Raw genomic sequence first — 16,581 nt, forward strand, 5'->3', positions numbered from 1 at the left:
AAATATGACCTGGACGTATATACGTATATATAGTATATATAGAATTAAACAAAATACAACTTGTACTCATGCATGACCACATGCAACACACACACATAAATTCTTCATGTTTTGTTGTAAATAATAAGCTGAAAAAAAACTTCAAAATTTCATGTTTAATTCAGTGGGTTTTTTTTCTTCTTTGTAATTATTAATGAAATTTACAAGCAATCTCAGAGTGTAAAATGCTTTAAAGTTAACCCTACACTAAATTCTCTTCAGTGTAGCTTGGGAGTACATCTTTGTTTATCCTCTGTGGGAATTTGCAAACAAACGAGATCCGTGCAGGTGTAGGCAGGTGTAGACTTACATCCCCCTGACCAATCACTGTAGAGATCTGAAGTCTATATATAGCTGTTCCCAAACCCCCCTCACATACCTGCCGCAGGTAAAACAACAGACCGCGTCTCACAAGCACGCTCAAAGGCACCTCTAATCTGTACCATGTCGTTCAAGAGCCCTTCCAGGAGTTTCTCCAGCTCAAGTCTTTCTAGCAGCATGGGGTCAAGGAGCGGTTTGTTTGGGGCCATTTCCCCAGCCACTATAGGGAATCTGGCAAACACACTGCGTCCGTTCGTGCAGATCAACAGCAGCAATTTTCCCCAAGTTGATGATAAAGAGACCATGAAGGGTCTGAATGACCGTCTGGCGGGGTATCTGTCAAACGTACGAATCCTGGAGGACTCCAACAATCAACTGGAGGAGCAAATCAAAGAGGCTCTGATGAGGAAAGGAGCTGAGAGCGGCAGAGACTGGAGCGCCTATGAGAAGATTGTTAATGATCTGAAAAACCAGGTGAGCAAATAAAAGGTTTTGTTGAAGTATCCCTGCATGCTTTTTATCATTCTATAACTTTTTTCCTTATTTTAGAATAATAGTATACTAAATCATGAAACAAATGAAAGTTTAGGAATTATGTTGGTGAGATATGTTCTTCTGTCTGAGCTTCTGAAAAGCATCCGCCCTTTAAATTCTAGCTCTGCAACTTCTTTAAATCATGAGATGCAAGTTTATATGTATAATGGTAACTCGTTGATGTTTTTTACCTGCTACAACTCATCTATGAAAATTTGTATTAAATTCAGTTTTAAGTCTGTTTATCGTTGTGTATGTGATTAAACTTGTAAAGAAAAATGTTCAACAACAACTTGCTTATAATATGTTGCAATCTAAAAGTTTTAATTAAAATACATTTAATTGAATAAAAAAAACAATTCAATATATTTTTCACAATGCATTTTTATAATTTTTTTAGAAAATAGTTTTTAAGAGATATAACAATTTAAAAGACAATATAATGATATGTATTTTAAACTTTTATTTATTTTGCACTTATTCAATTACTTATTTACTTTATATGATTTAGTCTATTTACTATGGAAGCCGTTTCCGCCACTGAATAAAAAAAAGAAAAAAAAAAGAAAGGCAATTGTGACTTTTTATCTAACAATTCAGACTTTTTTCTCAGAAATGTGTGATATAAACTCGCAATTTGGAGTTAAAAAGTCATAACTTTTATCTCGCAATTCTGAGCAATTACCTTTTTTTTTTTTTTTATGGCGGAAACGGTCTTCCATAATTTTCGTTTGCTGGTTATTAGCATAAAGTTTATTGGCAATTGTATTAAAAATAAAAAAAGACTAAAATCTACTATTTGCTGAATTGCTGTAATGAGAGCCCTAAATGCAAGACAATGCTATGAGTGATTGTGTTTGTAAATCAACCCCTCAGATCCAGGAAATGACTATGGACAATGCCAGACTTTTCCTGCAGATAGACAATGCCAGGCTTGCTGCTGACGATTTCAAAGTCAAGTGAGTTTTTTGATCATTTATTCCCTGACGAAATGTTCAAAACTTTTCAACTTAGGAAAACTTCTCACAAAAATAATCAAGTTGTGTAAGTACAAAGCAGTCATCGAGCTGCAGCACAGTTTGCTGTAAATACAACACGCCCTGTAGTCTCTGATGTAAATGAGCGCTCACTGAGTCACTCCGGGCAGGTTTGAGTCAGAGCAGGCCATGCGGCAAGGGGTGGAGCAGGATCTGGCACGGCTCCGAAAGATGCTGGACGACACTTACATGGGCCGCATGCAGCTGGAGGGCCAGATCGAGTCTATGAGAGAAGAGCTGGCGTTCCTGAAGAAGAGCCACGAGGAGGTACACGCCTTAAACACACCACTCAACACTGATTAAACAGCAACACCTCAAACCTACAGAGACGCACTCACAGCTGGTTCATTTGATCTGACTTACTGCTGGACCACAAACAGCCTTCAACGAGAGCAAACACCAGTCCTGGAAGTAAAACTGAATTCACTTTACTGTATAGTGCTCTAGAAGTCATAAATCAGCATGATTTCCCCTTAAAGAAAATTAAGTCATTGAATTGTTTAACAATTTTTTACATTTATATTAACACATATTAATATTACTTGAATTAATTGAATATGAAAATAAATGTATATATTATATTAAAATAATGGGAAATAGTTAAAGTAATATTTTAATACATTTAATTTATTAATTTGAATGTAATTGAATTTTGATTTAATATAAATGAAATGTAATTAAATTAATATTAGAATATTTTAAGGTTAAAATACATTATGGAAAAATTTCAACAGTAATTTTTTATTAATTGAATATTAATTGAGCTAAATTAATAGTATAATTTGATATTATATTATATTTGAATATTAAAATACTTGGAAAATATTAAAACTGTTTACAAATAAACTTAATATTAATTTAATTAAATCAATATTGAAATTATCTTAATATTAAAATACTTTTAATGTTCCTTAATTTAAAATTAAAATCCTTGAAAAAAGGATTAAAATTAACTAATATATATATATATATATATGTATGTATATATGTATGTATGTATGTATATATATATTAAAATATGTATTTTTTTATATAAAATACATTTGTTATTTATATATAATCAATGGCTTCAATGGATAGATGCTTCTGGTTTGATCCAATAAATCATTGTGAAGCTTATATATAGGGATATATATAGGGATAGAGCAAAATGTTTTCCAAACAAAGGCCTGCTAAAAAAAAAAAAAGTGGGCAGACACCATAAAATCATTATTTAAGCTATTGTCAACAGATCTTCCCACCCAACCAGTCTGGTTTTTCTATGCTTTAGGGCAGGCGTTAAACAAACTCAGCTCTCCAGTATGTGCCTTTAAAAACCATATAACTAAATCCATGGATCATTTTATTTTACAGGATGTTGCCAACCTGACAAACCAGATCAACGACTCCCAAGTCAATGTGCAAATGCAGACTAAAAACAGTGAAGACCTCAACGAGACCATTAATAACATCCGCTCGCAGTACGAGCGAGCCGTGCAGAAGAGCCGTGAGGAAACTGAAGCCTGGTATCAAAACAAAGTCAGTCATTTTGCATTCTCTTGTTTTCTCCTTCTGGAATATATAATACATTAAAAAAAATCCAACAGCCCATGTACTAATTGTATAAAGGTTAAGCACCATCTTTTGTGTGTGTGTGTGTGTGTGCTGTGCCCCTATGTTGTACCCTATGGGAAAGTGGAAAGTGCCATTTATTTAGGAGAGCTTAATTATAAGGCAGCACTATATTGTCATGTGACTGAATCCCTTGTTCTCTTTGTTTCTCTCTATCCAGTTTGACAGCATCGCAGCTGAGGTGACTCAGAACACAGAAGCTCTGCAGGCAGGAAAGACAGAGCTGAACGAGCTGCGCAGGACAAAACAATCTCTAGAAATTGACCTGCAGGCTCTGCACAACATGGTACGGTACACAGATTACACAAATTATCCACTTGATAAATCACTTAGCGTTCTGCACAGTCAGCACTCTCACCTGGCAGACATGTGCATTGTTTAAATGATTATGAAATGTGATTGCACGGTATGTTCAATGCCTGTCTCTGTGCATGCATGTCATCTGAATTTGCACATTATTCCTGCGCACCCAAGTGTTTTTTTAAACCATGGGAAAACAGGGGCCGTTTTTATATGGCGGTTTGTCAAGATTTCTTTGTCAAAATAATCTCTGAAGCACATTTCTGCAGGGAAACAACTGCTGGAAGTCAAAAGGTTTGACACACCTACTCATTCTTTATTACTATTTCTCACATTTTAGAATAATACGAGTCATTTATAAATAGCACAGATGAAAACAAAAATACTGGAAATAGAAAATATAATACAAATAAAACAAATTAAATAATATAATAAAAAAAATAATTAATGAAATATACTAAACTTTTAAGGGAAAACAAAAGCTGTTTTTATATAGTGGTTTGTCAAGATACATTTTTTTAACTTACCTGAAGCACATTTCTGCACAAAAATAATCACAGAAAAAAAATCTGAAACGTTGACATACCTACCTTTATTATTACTATTTCACACGTATAGTATAATAGTAAAGTCATCATATGGAAACAAAAAGATTGATTTTATATATATATATATATATATATATATATATATATATATATATATATATATATATATGAAGAGTTTGGTTCCAAAACGCGATAAACGCCAATTTTGAAAAAAAAAAATAGGTACCGCCAAAACAAGCTCCCCATTGACTCTCTATTCAAAGTTCGATAATCAGTTTTTAACAAAACGCGATATCCGCCGTGTTTCGCTGCCCTGTTTCTTCCCTTTTTTCTAAAACAGAGACAAACGCCAGTCCTGTTTTTCCGCAAAGCCCTACAGTTCCATTCGACCAATCACCGCGCACCATTCCATGACGCAAACTGTCATGGCGGCACCCTGTCAGTAGACGCCGGTAAACACTCGCCTCAGACTTTTAAGTTTTTATATAGGCTACTAAAATGAATAACTTTGATGGTATTGAGAAGCCAGTGGTCGTGTCGTCTGTGGGAAAGAAGCGGAAGCCGTCAAAAGACAACCACGAAAGGGAAGACAGAAAGAGAGTCAGAAACTCAGGCGGTGGCAAAATACCGGCGATTGCTTGTTCTCACAGTGAATCAAAAAACTTTTGTCATGCCGACAAACTGAAAGCTGACGATCTTGTAAAAAACTTCGACACTCTCTACTGTCATACCACGAAGGCCGAACAAGACCAAGCAATTTTACGACTGATAATAGTAAAACGGGTACAGCGAAGACGTCCCAAGGTGGCAATTGAAGATGCACAGAAGGAGAGGGAGGTCAAGAACGAGTACTACTTGCTCTCCAAGGATCATCCCATGAAGGTTCCTGTCTGCAAGGCAACTTTCTGTGCAGCGCTGGGTGAGTTTATTTGTTTTATTTCATGACACTAGATCACTGCCTTATTAGTCAGTGATAGTTGATATGTGTAGTGAGCTAAGCTACCAGCTACTCTACAATAAATGCAGCTTCACTACACAGAAGCTACCACCCATAAAAGTGTAGCAAGCTAAGTTACAAACTGTCAAAAGTAGCTTGATAGGCTGCTTAAATAAAAATAAATAGATAGATAGATAGATAGATAAATGAATAAATAGATAAATACATAACATGCTAAAAGTGAGATATTATGTAAAAAGTTATTCAAGTTATTGGTTTGTAGGCCAACCCATTTCAGGCTGAGATGGGTTTGAGGTTGACTGCCACTGTATATTCTGATGAGCCACTAGCCTATGCTATCTCAGTTTCCTCTTAACAAAGAAATAAAATGTTATTTTAACTTTTGTCGTTGCAGGTATTGGCAAAGATAGAGTAGCTCGAGTGGCAAGATATTATGCAGAGAATGCTGAGGCAAGACCAGAACGTAGGGGTGGTGCTCGCAAAGTTACAGAAAATGAAGAAAAGAAGAAACTTGTGATGGATCACATTCAAACATTCACTTGTAGGGCAAGCCACTATGGCAGAAGAGGAGCACCTGGGCGGAAATACCTTCCCAGTGGCCTCAGCGTAAAAAAAATGCATGATTTGTTCAAGCAGCAAAATCATGATGCTGTTAGCTACTCTTTCTATTACAGTGTCTTCCGATACAGTTTCAACCTTGCATTTGGACATCCAGCCACCGACAATGTATATGTATAGACAACCTTTCCTTGTTATTTATTGTTATGTCTTTGCTCAATTTCATACAGAAAGTGAGTTTTTGTTGATGAAATGAATTTGTAGCATTTTGGGGAAAAACGTGTTATGGATATATTGCATTTTGGAGGAAAAAAAAATGTCTTTGTTTAATAAATGTTTAAAATCAAAATATGAATTTGATTTTTTTATGTTATTACAAACTCATAATGATATATTACAGTTTGAAACAGAAAATAACAGTTTTCATACAAAGAGTCTTTTGGGAAAGAAAATGCCTTTTTTCTCAATTTAACACTTTTGGATTTATAGCGTTTTGGAACCAAACTCTTCATTTATATATATATATATATATATATATATATATATATATATATATATATATATATATATATAAAACTAAAATATAATTAAGTGTCAAGTATAGGATTTAAATATAAGATAAACTTGTTTGTGAAAAAATTTTACAATATAATACAACAATAAATGTAATAAAAAAAAACATTTATATTTGTCAGTTCCACACAGGGTTTTATTTCAAAAAGTGATTAAGATCATGAGAAACATAAATTTGGATGTGTCCAAACCTTTCTTGTTCTGCTTGGTGCTTTGCAGATTCGATCGCTCGAGGATTCGCTGCGTGAAACGGAGACACGTTACGCTCATGAAGTCAATGGGTACAACTCTCGAATCATGCAGCTGGAGGGAGAGCTGGGACAGGTGCGAGCGCAGTTGGAGCGCCAGGCGGCCGAGTACGATGCCCTGCTCAACATCAAGTCCAAACTGGAGGCAGAGATTGCCACCTATCACCGTCTCCTGGAGGGTGTTGTCGATGACAATGAGGACAAAAACAGGTAAGATGAAGGAGAGATAATGAGTGAACAGTGATCAAAAAATGGATGGGAAAAAAACATATTCCAGCTCAGTGCCAGAATCATCCCTGACATTTAATCGCCTCAAGTCCTTAATGAGCTGAATCAGTTGTTTTTCTTTTAGACTGAAGCCAAATCCCTTATAAGCCCTTATGAAGAATCAAATTAGGGCTGGGCAATATATCAAAAATTCATAATGTATTCAAGACAATTTTGCTTGTCATATCAAATTACTGTAAAAATTTGATAAGACAAATTATATATATATATATATATATTTTTTAATTCATGTATTTTCATGCTGACTTAAACAATGTTGCAAAAATGCAATAGGATTTTGATTCATTTCCGTGGATCAGATATCGCTGTGTATTTTAAAGGAAAAGTTCACCCAAAAATGAAAATTAGTTGAGAATGTACTCACCCTCAGGAAATCCAAGATGTAGATGAGTTTGTTTCTTCATCGGAAAATATTTGGAGAAATGTAGCATCCCATCACTCGCTCACCAATGGATCCTCTGAAATGAATGGGTGCCGTCAGAATGAGAGTCCAAACAGCTGATAAAAATATAATAATTCATAATAATCCTTAATGATTCAAAACACTGATTTAATGATTTGTTTCCAAAATCATGAGTCTAACTTTCTCTGAAACTTATTTTAGTAAAAAAGTATATGCAGGTAACTACTGCTGTTTGTTCAAATGTTTTGATGTAGTTAAGAACAAATTCAAAAAGCATGTTTGTGCATGTTTGTTGCTTCATCCTGTTGTTCCAATCCAAACCTGTATACATTTCTTTCTTCTGCAGGAAAAGAAAAGCTGGTATTTTTAAGAATGTTGGTAACCAAAATATTTTTGGTTCCCATTGACTTCCATTCTATTTTTTGTTTAAATAATGGAAGTCAGTGGGAACTGAAACTGTTTGGTTACATTCTTCAAATTATCTTCATTTATGTTCCACAGAACAAAGAACGCAATACAGGTTTAGAATGTAAATAATGTCAGATTTGTCATTTTTGGCGGACTATTCCGTTTGTTTTGAAGTCATTCCTTTCATTTTGGTCACTGATGGCAATGTGCACAAGTTTTAAATACAGAATTCTCCCTTGTGAGCATGCAAATCTAGCGTGCACAAAGATTATCTTTCCATGGTGAAGTCACTCTATAGTAACAAACACATGGCACAAACTCTTTCCCTACAGGCTCGTGAGAAACATGTCCCAGCAAGCAATTGTCCTTTAAAGTAGACACCACTTAAAGACAGGGGGGACATTTCGGCCCTTATATGCAGAAAAGTGGTTTTTCAGTGAACGACACTTAATTTTGATCCACCCCAGTCTTGGACATTTAGTTGCATCCTTTCCATCAAGTACCTCCCTTTGTGCCACTCTCTGATGTTTTCTCTTCCCTCCACAGAGAGGAATTTACTTTAGAGCAGGCGTTGTATACAGGTGAGTGCCGTGATGTGTCGTGTAGCTTTTAGGCATCGTCAGTCTGAGTTAACAAACACGCTTGCCTAACCCACATCAAGCTTGTCTTCATACTAATCATCACTCACTGCTGTACTGTCTGACAAAGATGAGTCAACAGTGCTGCCCAAGCCCTCGCTGGCCAGATACACTCACATCACTCACACGGTTTATGTTTTCACTGCTATCCTCATGTAAATATGTTTGAAGACAATCATCTTTACAACTTGTTACAACAAAAGGGTCATTTTACCAAACAGGTGCCATTTGTGTGCTTTTTTATTTTTAGCCACCTCTGTTTTCATTTTTAAATGTATGTATTTACAGAGGAAATTTACATTAATTAATGGAATGCAAAGCTGAATTTTCAGAATCATTTAATATGCCGATTTTTAAAAAAAATCCATGTTGAAAAATTCTTAATATTTTTGTGAAAAGTTTTTTTTCACTATATCGTATAATTGAAATAGAAATACTTTTTAATCAATTTATGCATACTTGCTGAATAAAAGTATAAATTTCTTTAAAAAAAAAGAAGAAAAACTTTTGAACAAAATGTTTACGTTGACTTTTATGCATTTTATATATATATATATATATATATATATATATATATATATAAAAATTATAATAAAATTTACAATCAAACATCAAGTTCTCAAGGAAACACCTTTAAACTTCATGAGCTTATAATGCCAATTGTCAAATTAAACTAAAGCATCACCCTGTGACTGTTCTGAAGACATAATCATCTCTCTGAAAATTACAATTTGTTAATTTAGCTTGAGATGGTGCAATGCAATGTGTTAACTTTTAAAACCATAACTTGTCTGATAGGATTTTTTAAATGTATAAAATGATCCTTTCAAACTGCAATAGGCACCTGATTCATAGAATGACCCTAGTAATATTTATTAAAATGTTGCTTTCTCAACTAATATGTGCATCAAGATGAACATGAATGATTTGTTTGCTTTTAAGAGCTTCTAATGCTTTTTCTTTTTTTGGTATGCTATATAAATGTCTTAATGAATTACTAAAGACTGACTCTAACCTCCAGCCTACGTTCTGTCTCCAGCTCCTCCTCCTCATTGCGGACTTAGGAGAGACATCATCAACGCACCAGAAATAGTGGTCAGAGAAATGGTCCCTCAGAGGGAACTTGAGCAAAATCTTACTAATCACAATGACCTGGTTGTTACTTGGGAGGATCAGGAGTTGACAGAACAACTGGAGCTAGCAGTGGAAGAGGCAAAAGCAGAGGAAGAGGAATTAGCAGAACAACTGGAGTTAGCGGTGGAAATGGTGAAAGCAGAGGAAGAGAAAGTAGTAAAACAACTAGAGTTAGTGGTGGAAATAGTGAAAGCAGAGAAACAGGAATTAGTAGAACAACTAGAGTTAGCGGTGGAAACGGTGAAAGCAGAGGAAGAGAAAGTAGAAGAACAACTGGAGTTAGCGGTAGAAACGGTGAAAGCAGAGGAACAGGAATTAGCAGAACAACTAGAGTTAGCGGTGGAAACGGTGAAAGCAGAGGAAGAGAAAGTAGAAGAACAACTGGAGTTAGCGGTAGAAACGGTGAAAGCAGAGGAACAGGAATTAGCAGAACAACTAGAGTTAGCGGTGGAAACGGTGAAAGCAGAGGAAGAGAAAGTAGTAGAACAACTGGATTTAGTAGTGGAAAAGGTAAAAGTAGAGGAAGCGTTAACAAAACTGCCGTTAGCAAAGGAAGTTGAGTTAGTGGAGGACCGAGAAGTCATCTGCTGAACATGATGAGGACGACGCTTCTCAAGATGTTTTGAAGAAAAAGTGACTTTTCACTGCTGTTCCATCCTAATCTTACAGCCTCAGTGGTTCTTCTTCTCTGTCTTTGTTCACTTCTTCTTGCTCAGTTTTTCTTTGTGTTGACCATGACAATTTTATCAATCTCCTATGCCACAATTAAATATGAATTTGCTTCATTTTCTGGTCAGTGTTGTTATTTTCCAACGTAAAGTACCAATCTAAAGTCTAGTTTTTGAGTAAGCAATAAGGTATGAGAGGCCGTGCTGTAGTCACTGCTGAAGGGCGTTAGGCATGACGAGAAGCGTGTCCTTCCCCTAAAAAAAGTTTCTGCAGTAAATGGCAAGGGAATGGTATGGAAGCCCATTTCCGCCACTGAATAAAAATGAAAAAAAGTTATTGCGACTTTTTACCTCACAATTCGGACTTTTTTTTTCTTCACAATTGCGAATTATAAAGTCATAATTGGGAGATATAAACTGACAATTCAGAATTTTTTTCTCAGAATTGAGTGATACAGTATAAACACAATTATGAGTTATAAAGTCATAATTGCAAGATAAAAATTTAAAACTGGAGCCTGTTCTAATGAAAATGTGTATAAATAGTATGAAAAAAAAACAATGAGGTATAGTAGTAAATTTTTGTGAATCAATACCACAAGTTTTCATTTTTATTTGGCAAACTATTTATACGCAGTTTCAATCAGATAGTATATGTTCTCTGAATTGCGAGTTTATATCTCACAATTATGACTTAAACACAATTTTGAGTTTATATCACGCAATTCTGAGAAAAAAGTCAGAATTGTGAGTTATCATGCATAGAACGGACTCATCTTATGGAACTTAAATAAAAACAGAAAAATACACCATATACAATATTATTTTCTCAGACAAATACATCTGCTTATGTTGCAACATTTAAAAACAGACCAATTTTTGGCATAGTGTTAACTTTGTAAGCCTCATTACAGTGTAAACTAATGTGCATATGGACACACAGAATCATACCTGTAACAGAAAATGGATAAATACAGTAAAATTCTCTCCGCTCCTTGAAAACTGGCTTAAGGCCTGTTCACACCAAGCACCATAACTATAAAGATAACTATAAAGATATAGTTCTAAAAATCTTTCTCAATATTAAAGAATAGTCCACACCACAGCTATAATGATAAAGGCACAGAGAAACGATATCGTTGGAATCACTTTCAGAATCAGAACTGATGAACCATAAAACATTGCCAACCAATCAGAATCAATCCTGCTGTAATGAGCTCGAGAATTTAAAGCAGCAGACGCGCGTCCGCTTAGAATACACAGACAATATCTTTCGCTGGTGTAGACGCTAATATTATTATCTTTATAGTTATCGTTCTTGGTGTGAACGGTCCTTTAATCCACATAGACGCGCTCACACATCAATGTTTCTCCCACAGGAGAAGAGTTTCTTTGACCGGGAAGGGCATGGTCTCAAAATTAAAGGGTTCATATGATGTTGCTAAAAAGAACATTATATTGTGTATGTGGTGTAATGAAATTTTTATGCGGTTTAAGGTTAAAAAAAAAACACATTATTTTCCAAATACTGTACATTATTGTTTCTCCTCTATGACCCACCTTTCTGAAACGTGCTGATTTTTACAAAGCTCATTCTTCTGAAAAGCAAGGTTTGCTCTGATTGGCCAGATATCCAGTGCATTGTTTGGCCGAATACCTCAAGCACCTCAAATAAGGTGTGAGGCATTATTTACATGTACAAATACCCCAACACCAAACCTACCCTTACAGTCCGATAAATACATTGTTGGTAGTATAATCTGATAGGTAGCATTATTTGTCAGAACACTGGCCAGAGCGACGAGACAAAAACATTAAAACCAAATATAAACGAGGCATTTGTTGCATCCAGTAGGGATATAATTAATGATTATAATGAATTATACTGTCTTTTTACGTGTTGCGCTTAAACATAAAACCATGTCTGCATTTGTGATTGGAGGAACAACAAACAACAAGCCTACTCTACTGCTCAAAACTCATGTTTGAATAATTAGTTGCAAATTCTTTATATATAAAAAACATACTTACAGACTGTGAGTCAGAACAGCCGGCATTGTAGTCTTCTATCCGAGGTTCAGGAAACAGTCCTCCATAAAATGTGCTGCACACTAGGGCTGTCACTTTTTATTCGATATTCGAATATGCATTCGAAAATGACGTGAAATATCCGTAATCGAACTATAAATAAAATATCCAGTTTTTAAAATGCCATGTGTAGCGCATTTTTAACGGTCTATGATTAGACCGTTTTTTTTTTTTTTTTATTCTTTGCCATCTTATCCAGTAGAGGGAACTCTAGACGTCTTGTAGCGTAGGCCCATGACCAAATCACGCGAATAAAAGCTAGTAGCCAGGCACGTCTGTGTGCTCCAAACGTGTGTTCTCCACCGTTGTAAATAAAAACATTGTAAATAAAAAGAGAGCCGCACTTAATCCAGATCAAGTTGGTGTTTCTTGCAAACAATATTAAGAAATTAATTAGGCTAGGCTGCCTTACTCCTGCTGCTGTTTAAGTTGTCACGTTATTGTTTGTGCCTGTTCTGAATTTTTTTTTTTTCTTTTTTCATTTAGCCTAATGTTGTGAGATATGCATAGTGGCACTTCATATATAAGTTGATATTTTTAAGTTGATAACCTGCTGTTTCAAACATTAAGTAAAAAAATAATAATAATAATCCAGATAGTCCTGTTTATGACTCACTGTTAATACATTTGTGATTGAATCTCCATTAGGCTACAGTGTTTTTTATTTAATTTTTTTATGCACGGGGGGCAGGCACGTTGATATTCGCATATATTCGAATACATTGCATGATATTCGATATCCGTTCGAATTTGATTTTCCTCAAAAGTGACAGCCCTACTGCACACATCTGTAAATTTGGTTTGAACTGTTCAGGAACAGTGTTGTAAATACAATTTAACCACTGATTTCTAGTCGTGTCCTCTTTTGGAAGGCCAAACAAAGTAGTTTTGCTTTCACAATGAAACACACAGTGGCTCCACAACATGCCGGCGGTGGCAACAATACTACAGTGAGAATAAAAGTTATGCCTTACTTTTTTGTGTGAACATTTGGGCAGTGTTATGCAAATCTTCCCACATCATGAAGTAGACATGTAGGGGCATGTTTGAATGAGCCGTTTTCGGAGGGCATGGACAAAAGTCTTAACTTTTATAAAGAATATCTCTTTGGATTTGAGACTTTAATCTTTGCACCTTTACAGATCTTCTTTATGCACCAAGAGATTGTAACACTCCAAAAAAATTTAATCGCATCATATGACCCCTTTAAAGGTGAAAGAAGCAATATAAGCAACACATTCATATACATATATATACATATACATATTTCAAATAAATGCTGTTCTTCTGAACTTTCTATTCATCAAAGAATCCTGAACAAAAATGTATAAGGATTTCCACAAAAATATGAAGCAGCACAACCATTTTCAACATTGATACTTATAAAAAAAAATAATACAAATTCTTGAGCAGCAAGTCAGCATAGTAGAAAAGGATCAACACTGAAGAATGGAGTAATGATGCTGAAAGTTAAGCCTGGTATCAAAGGAATAAATAAAATATATTAAAATAAACAGTTATTTTGAATTGTAATATTTCTCTATGTTTAGTGTTTTTACTGTATTTTTGATTAAATAAATGCAGCCTTGGTGAGCATTAGAGACTCTTTCCAAAAACATCATGCTGCATTTTTTTTTTTTTTTTTGTGCACTTCAGAACAAATATAAAAAGCATGTTTATGCATGTTTGTTGAACCATCATGTCATTTCAAACCTGTATTTCTTCCTTCTGAGGAGGAAAAAATACTTTTGATGTTGGTAACCAAACATTTGTGGTTCCCTTTGATTTCCATTGTAATTTTTGTGCATAATGGAAGTCAGTGGGAACCAAAACTGTTTGGTAACCAACATTCTTCAAACTATCTTCATTTATGTTTCACAGAACAAAGAAAGTCAAGTTTTGAATGTACTGTCTACTGTCAGAATTGTCATTTGTGGTGTGTAATCCTACTTTGAAATCTCTTGTGTCATTGATTTCGATGTGCACATCACATTTTCCCATTGCTGCCCATGCAAATCTAGTGTGTACAGCCCTGATGAAAAAAACAAACAAAAAAAAAAACAGAATATGCTACCGCTCAGGACTAGCTTATAACCAACTTGGACCATCATAAAACCAGCTTATGAACAACTAAGGATCAGCTCAAAACATGCATAAGAAGCTTATACTGGATTTCAACAGGTAAACATACTACTACTGTAACAAACAACACAACACAAACTCTTTCTCTATAGGCTTGTTAGAAACATGTCCTAGCAAGCTCCTGTCCTTAAAATATAAACACCACATAAAGACTATGAGGGGAATGTTTCCTCCTTTTAGAGAAGTGATCACTCAGTGTGGGGTTTTTCAGAAAACGATTCTTAACTTAGACCCAGTCTTGAACATTTAGTTGCATCCTTTTCCTAAGGAGTACCTACACTTTGTGCCAAAATGTAAGTTTGACAGTGAACTTTTTTCATAAACTCAATTGCAAAATTACTTTCCCAAACTTCAATATACCTGATTCATAGAATGACTCAACCTATTTCCAGGAAATGGCCCCAGAGAACGAGCATCCGTTTGAGTTTTCATTACTTGTGATTCGAAAGTAAAAGTTATGATCACTATATAAAGGAAATCCGACTGCAAGCAGTCACAGGAGACGCACTTATAACAACAGGAAAACGCATTATAATAAGGCACGATAAAAAAGGTAGGTAAACGCATTATCACACCAGGTAAATATTATATCACTTGGATGACCGTTATCGGATCAACATGTTAATACCAGCTGGAAATATGGATTCTCTCTCGCACGCTCGATATAGCCTACTTCCTAAATTGTTTAATTCACGAGCGTCAAGGAGCCGCTATCGTAGGCTATGCGGGAGACTGTAGTGTAAATGTCTTAATGAATTATTAATGCCTGACTCTAACCTTCAGATTTCTGTCTCCAGCTCCTCCGCATCGCGCCGGACTCGAGAAAGCATCATCACGCAAGAGATAGTGGATAGTGGAGAAGTGGACTCTCAGAGCGAGGAACAGGATTTAACATGGAGTTGGCACTGGAGAAGGCTAAAGAAGAGCAAGAGGAGTGGGGACAACAAATGGAGTTAGCGATGGAAAAAGCCAGAGATGAGCAAGAGGAGTGGGGAAAACAAGTGGAGTTGGCACTGGAAAAGTGGAAAGATGAGCAAGAGGAGAGGGGCCAACAAGCGGAGTTAGCACTGGAAAAGTGGAAAGATGAGCAAGAGGAGTTGTCAGAACAAATGGGGTTAGCAATGGAGTTAGCAATGGAAAAAGCCAGAGATGAGCAAGAGGAGTGGGGAAAACAAATGGAGTTGGCACTGGAAAAGTGGAAAGATGAGCAAGAGGAGAGGGACCAACAAGCAGAGTTAGCACTGGAAGAGTGGAAAGATGAGCAAGAGGAGTTGTCAGAACAAATGGGGTTAGCAATGGAGTTAGCGATGGAAAAAGCAAGAGATGAGCAAGAGGAGTGGGGACAACAAATGTAGTTAGCATTGGAAAAGTTTAAAGATGAGCAAGAGGAGTTGGCGCAACAACTGGAGTCAGAGGTGGAAAAGGCATTCGCAAAATGAGGAGTTAGCAGAACAATCAATGTAGAGGAAGATGGTGAAGGAAACAGAAGTAACCTGCTGAATACGATGAGGAGGAGGAAGCCTCTCAAGATGATATGTTGGAGAACGAGTGACTTTCTATTGCCTCATCCTAATCCACATTAGTGGTCTCCTTTGCCACATTTAAACATGTATGAGTTAAATTTTCTGCTCAGTGTTGTTATTTTATAATGTTCTTTGCCAATCAAGAGTTTGGAATCAGTCATAATGTTTGTTTCTGAAAGAAAATAATACATTCAGCAAGGGTGGACCAAAAATGGACAGCAAGACATTTATTATAACACAAAAGATTTCTATTTCAAAATAAAAATGCTGTTCTTTTAAACTTTCTATTCATCAAATAATCCTGAACAAAAATGTATGCCGATTTACACAAAAATGTCATGTGACACTGAAGACTGGAGTAGTAACGATGCTGAAAATTTCTCTTTTATCAAATAATACATTACATTTTACAATATATTCAAATAAAATTATAATTTTAATATTTCACAATATTACTGTTTTTGTATTTGTTTTTATTAAATAAATGCAGCCTTGTTGAGCTTAAGAGACTTTTTTCGTATCTGCATTTTTTAACCCCAAACTTTTTCATGCATAAAGTGAT

The 16,581-nt window shown here is 35.4% G+C and overlaps 2 protein-coding genes across 3 annotated transcripts; both read left to right on the forward strand.

Annotated features, from left to right (window-relative positions):
• The first annotated feature begins 399 nt into the window (after positions 1–399).
• On the forward strand, positions 400–10,383 carry LOC132095509 (keratin, type I cytoskeletal 18-like). The gene is made up of 8 exons (XM_059500580.1): positions 400–834; positions 1,771–1,853; positions 2,042–2,198; positions 3,285–3,449; positions 3,703–3,828; positions 6,699–6,937; positions 8,373–8,407; positions 9,504–10,383. Exons 1-8 carry the CDS (start codon positions 484–486, stop codon positions 10,187–10,189), a joined length of 1,842 nt encoding a protein of 613 aa, XP_059356563.1. The 5' UTR covers positions 400–483; the 3' UTR covers positions 10,190–10,383.
• Positions 10,384–14,909: 4,526 nt separating this feature from the next.
• Positions 14,910–16,075, forward strand: LOC132095510 (cilia- and flagella-associated protein 251-like). Of its 2 annotated transcripts, XM_059500582.1 has the most exons (3): positions 14,910–15,049; positions 15,294–15,865; positions 15,912–16,075. In XM_059500582.1, exon 2 carries the CDS (start codon positions 15,390–15,392, stop codon positions 15,849–15,851), a length of 462 nt encoding a protein of 153 aa, XP_059356565.1. In that variant the 5' UTR covers positions 14,910–15,049; positions 15,294–15,389; the 3' UTR covers positions 15,852–15,865; positions 15,912–16,075. The 2 variants fall into 2 exon arrangements, with proteins under 2 accessions (XP_059356565.1, XP_059356564.1); XM_059500581.1 differs by having other exon boundaries at positions 14,918–15,049; positions 15,294–16,075.
• The last annotated feature ends 506 nt before the right edge of the window (positions 16,076–16,581 follow it).

This window comes from Carassius carassius, chromosome 19 (genome assembly GCF_963082965.1).
Source record: "Carassius carassius chromosome 19, fCarCar2.1, whole genome shotgun sequence".
NCBI lineage: Eukaryota > Metazoa > Chordata > Actinopteri > Cypriniformes > Cyprinidae > Carassius > Carassius carassius.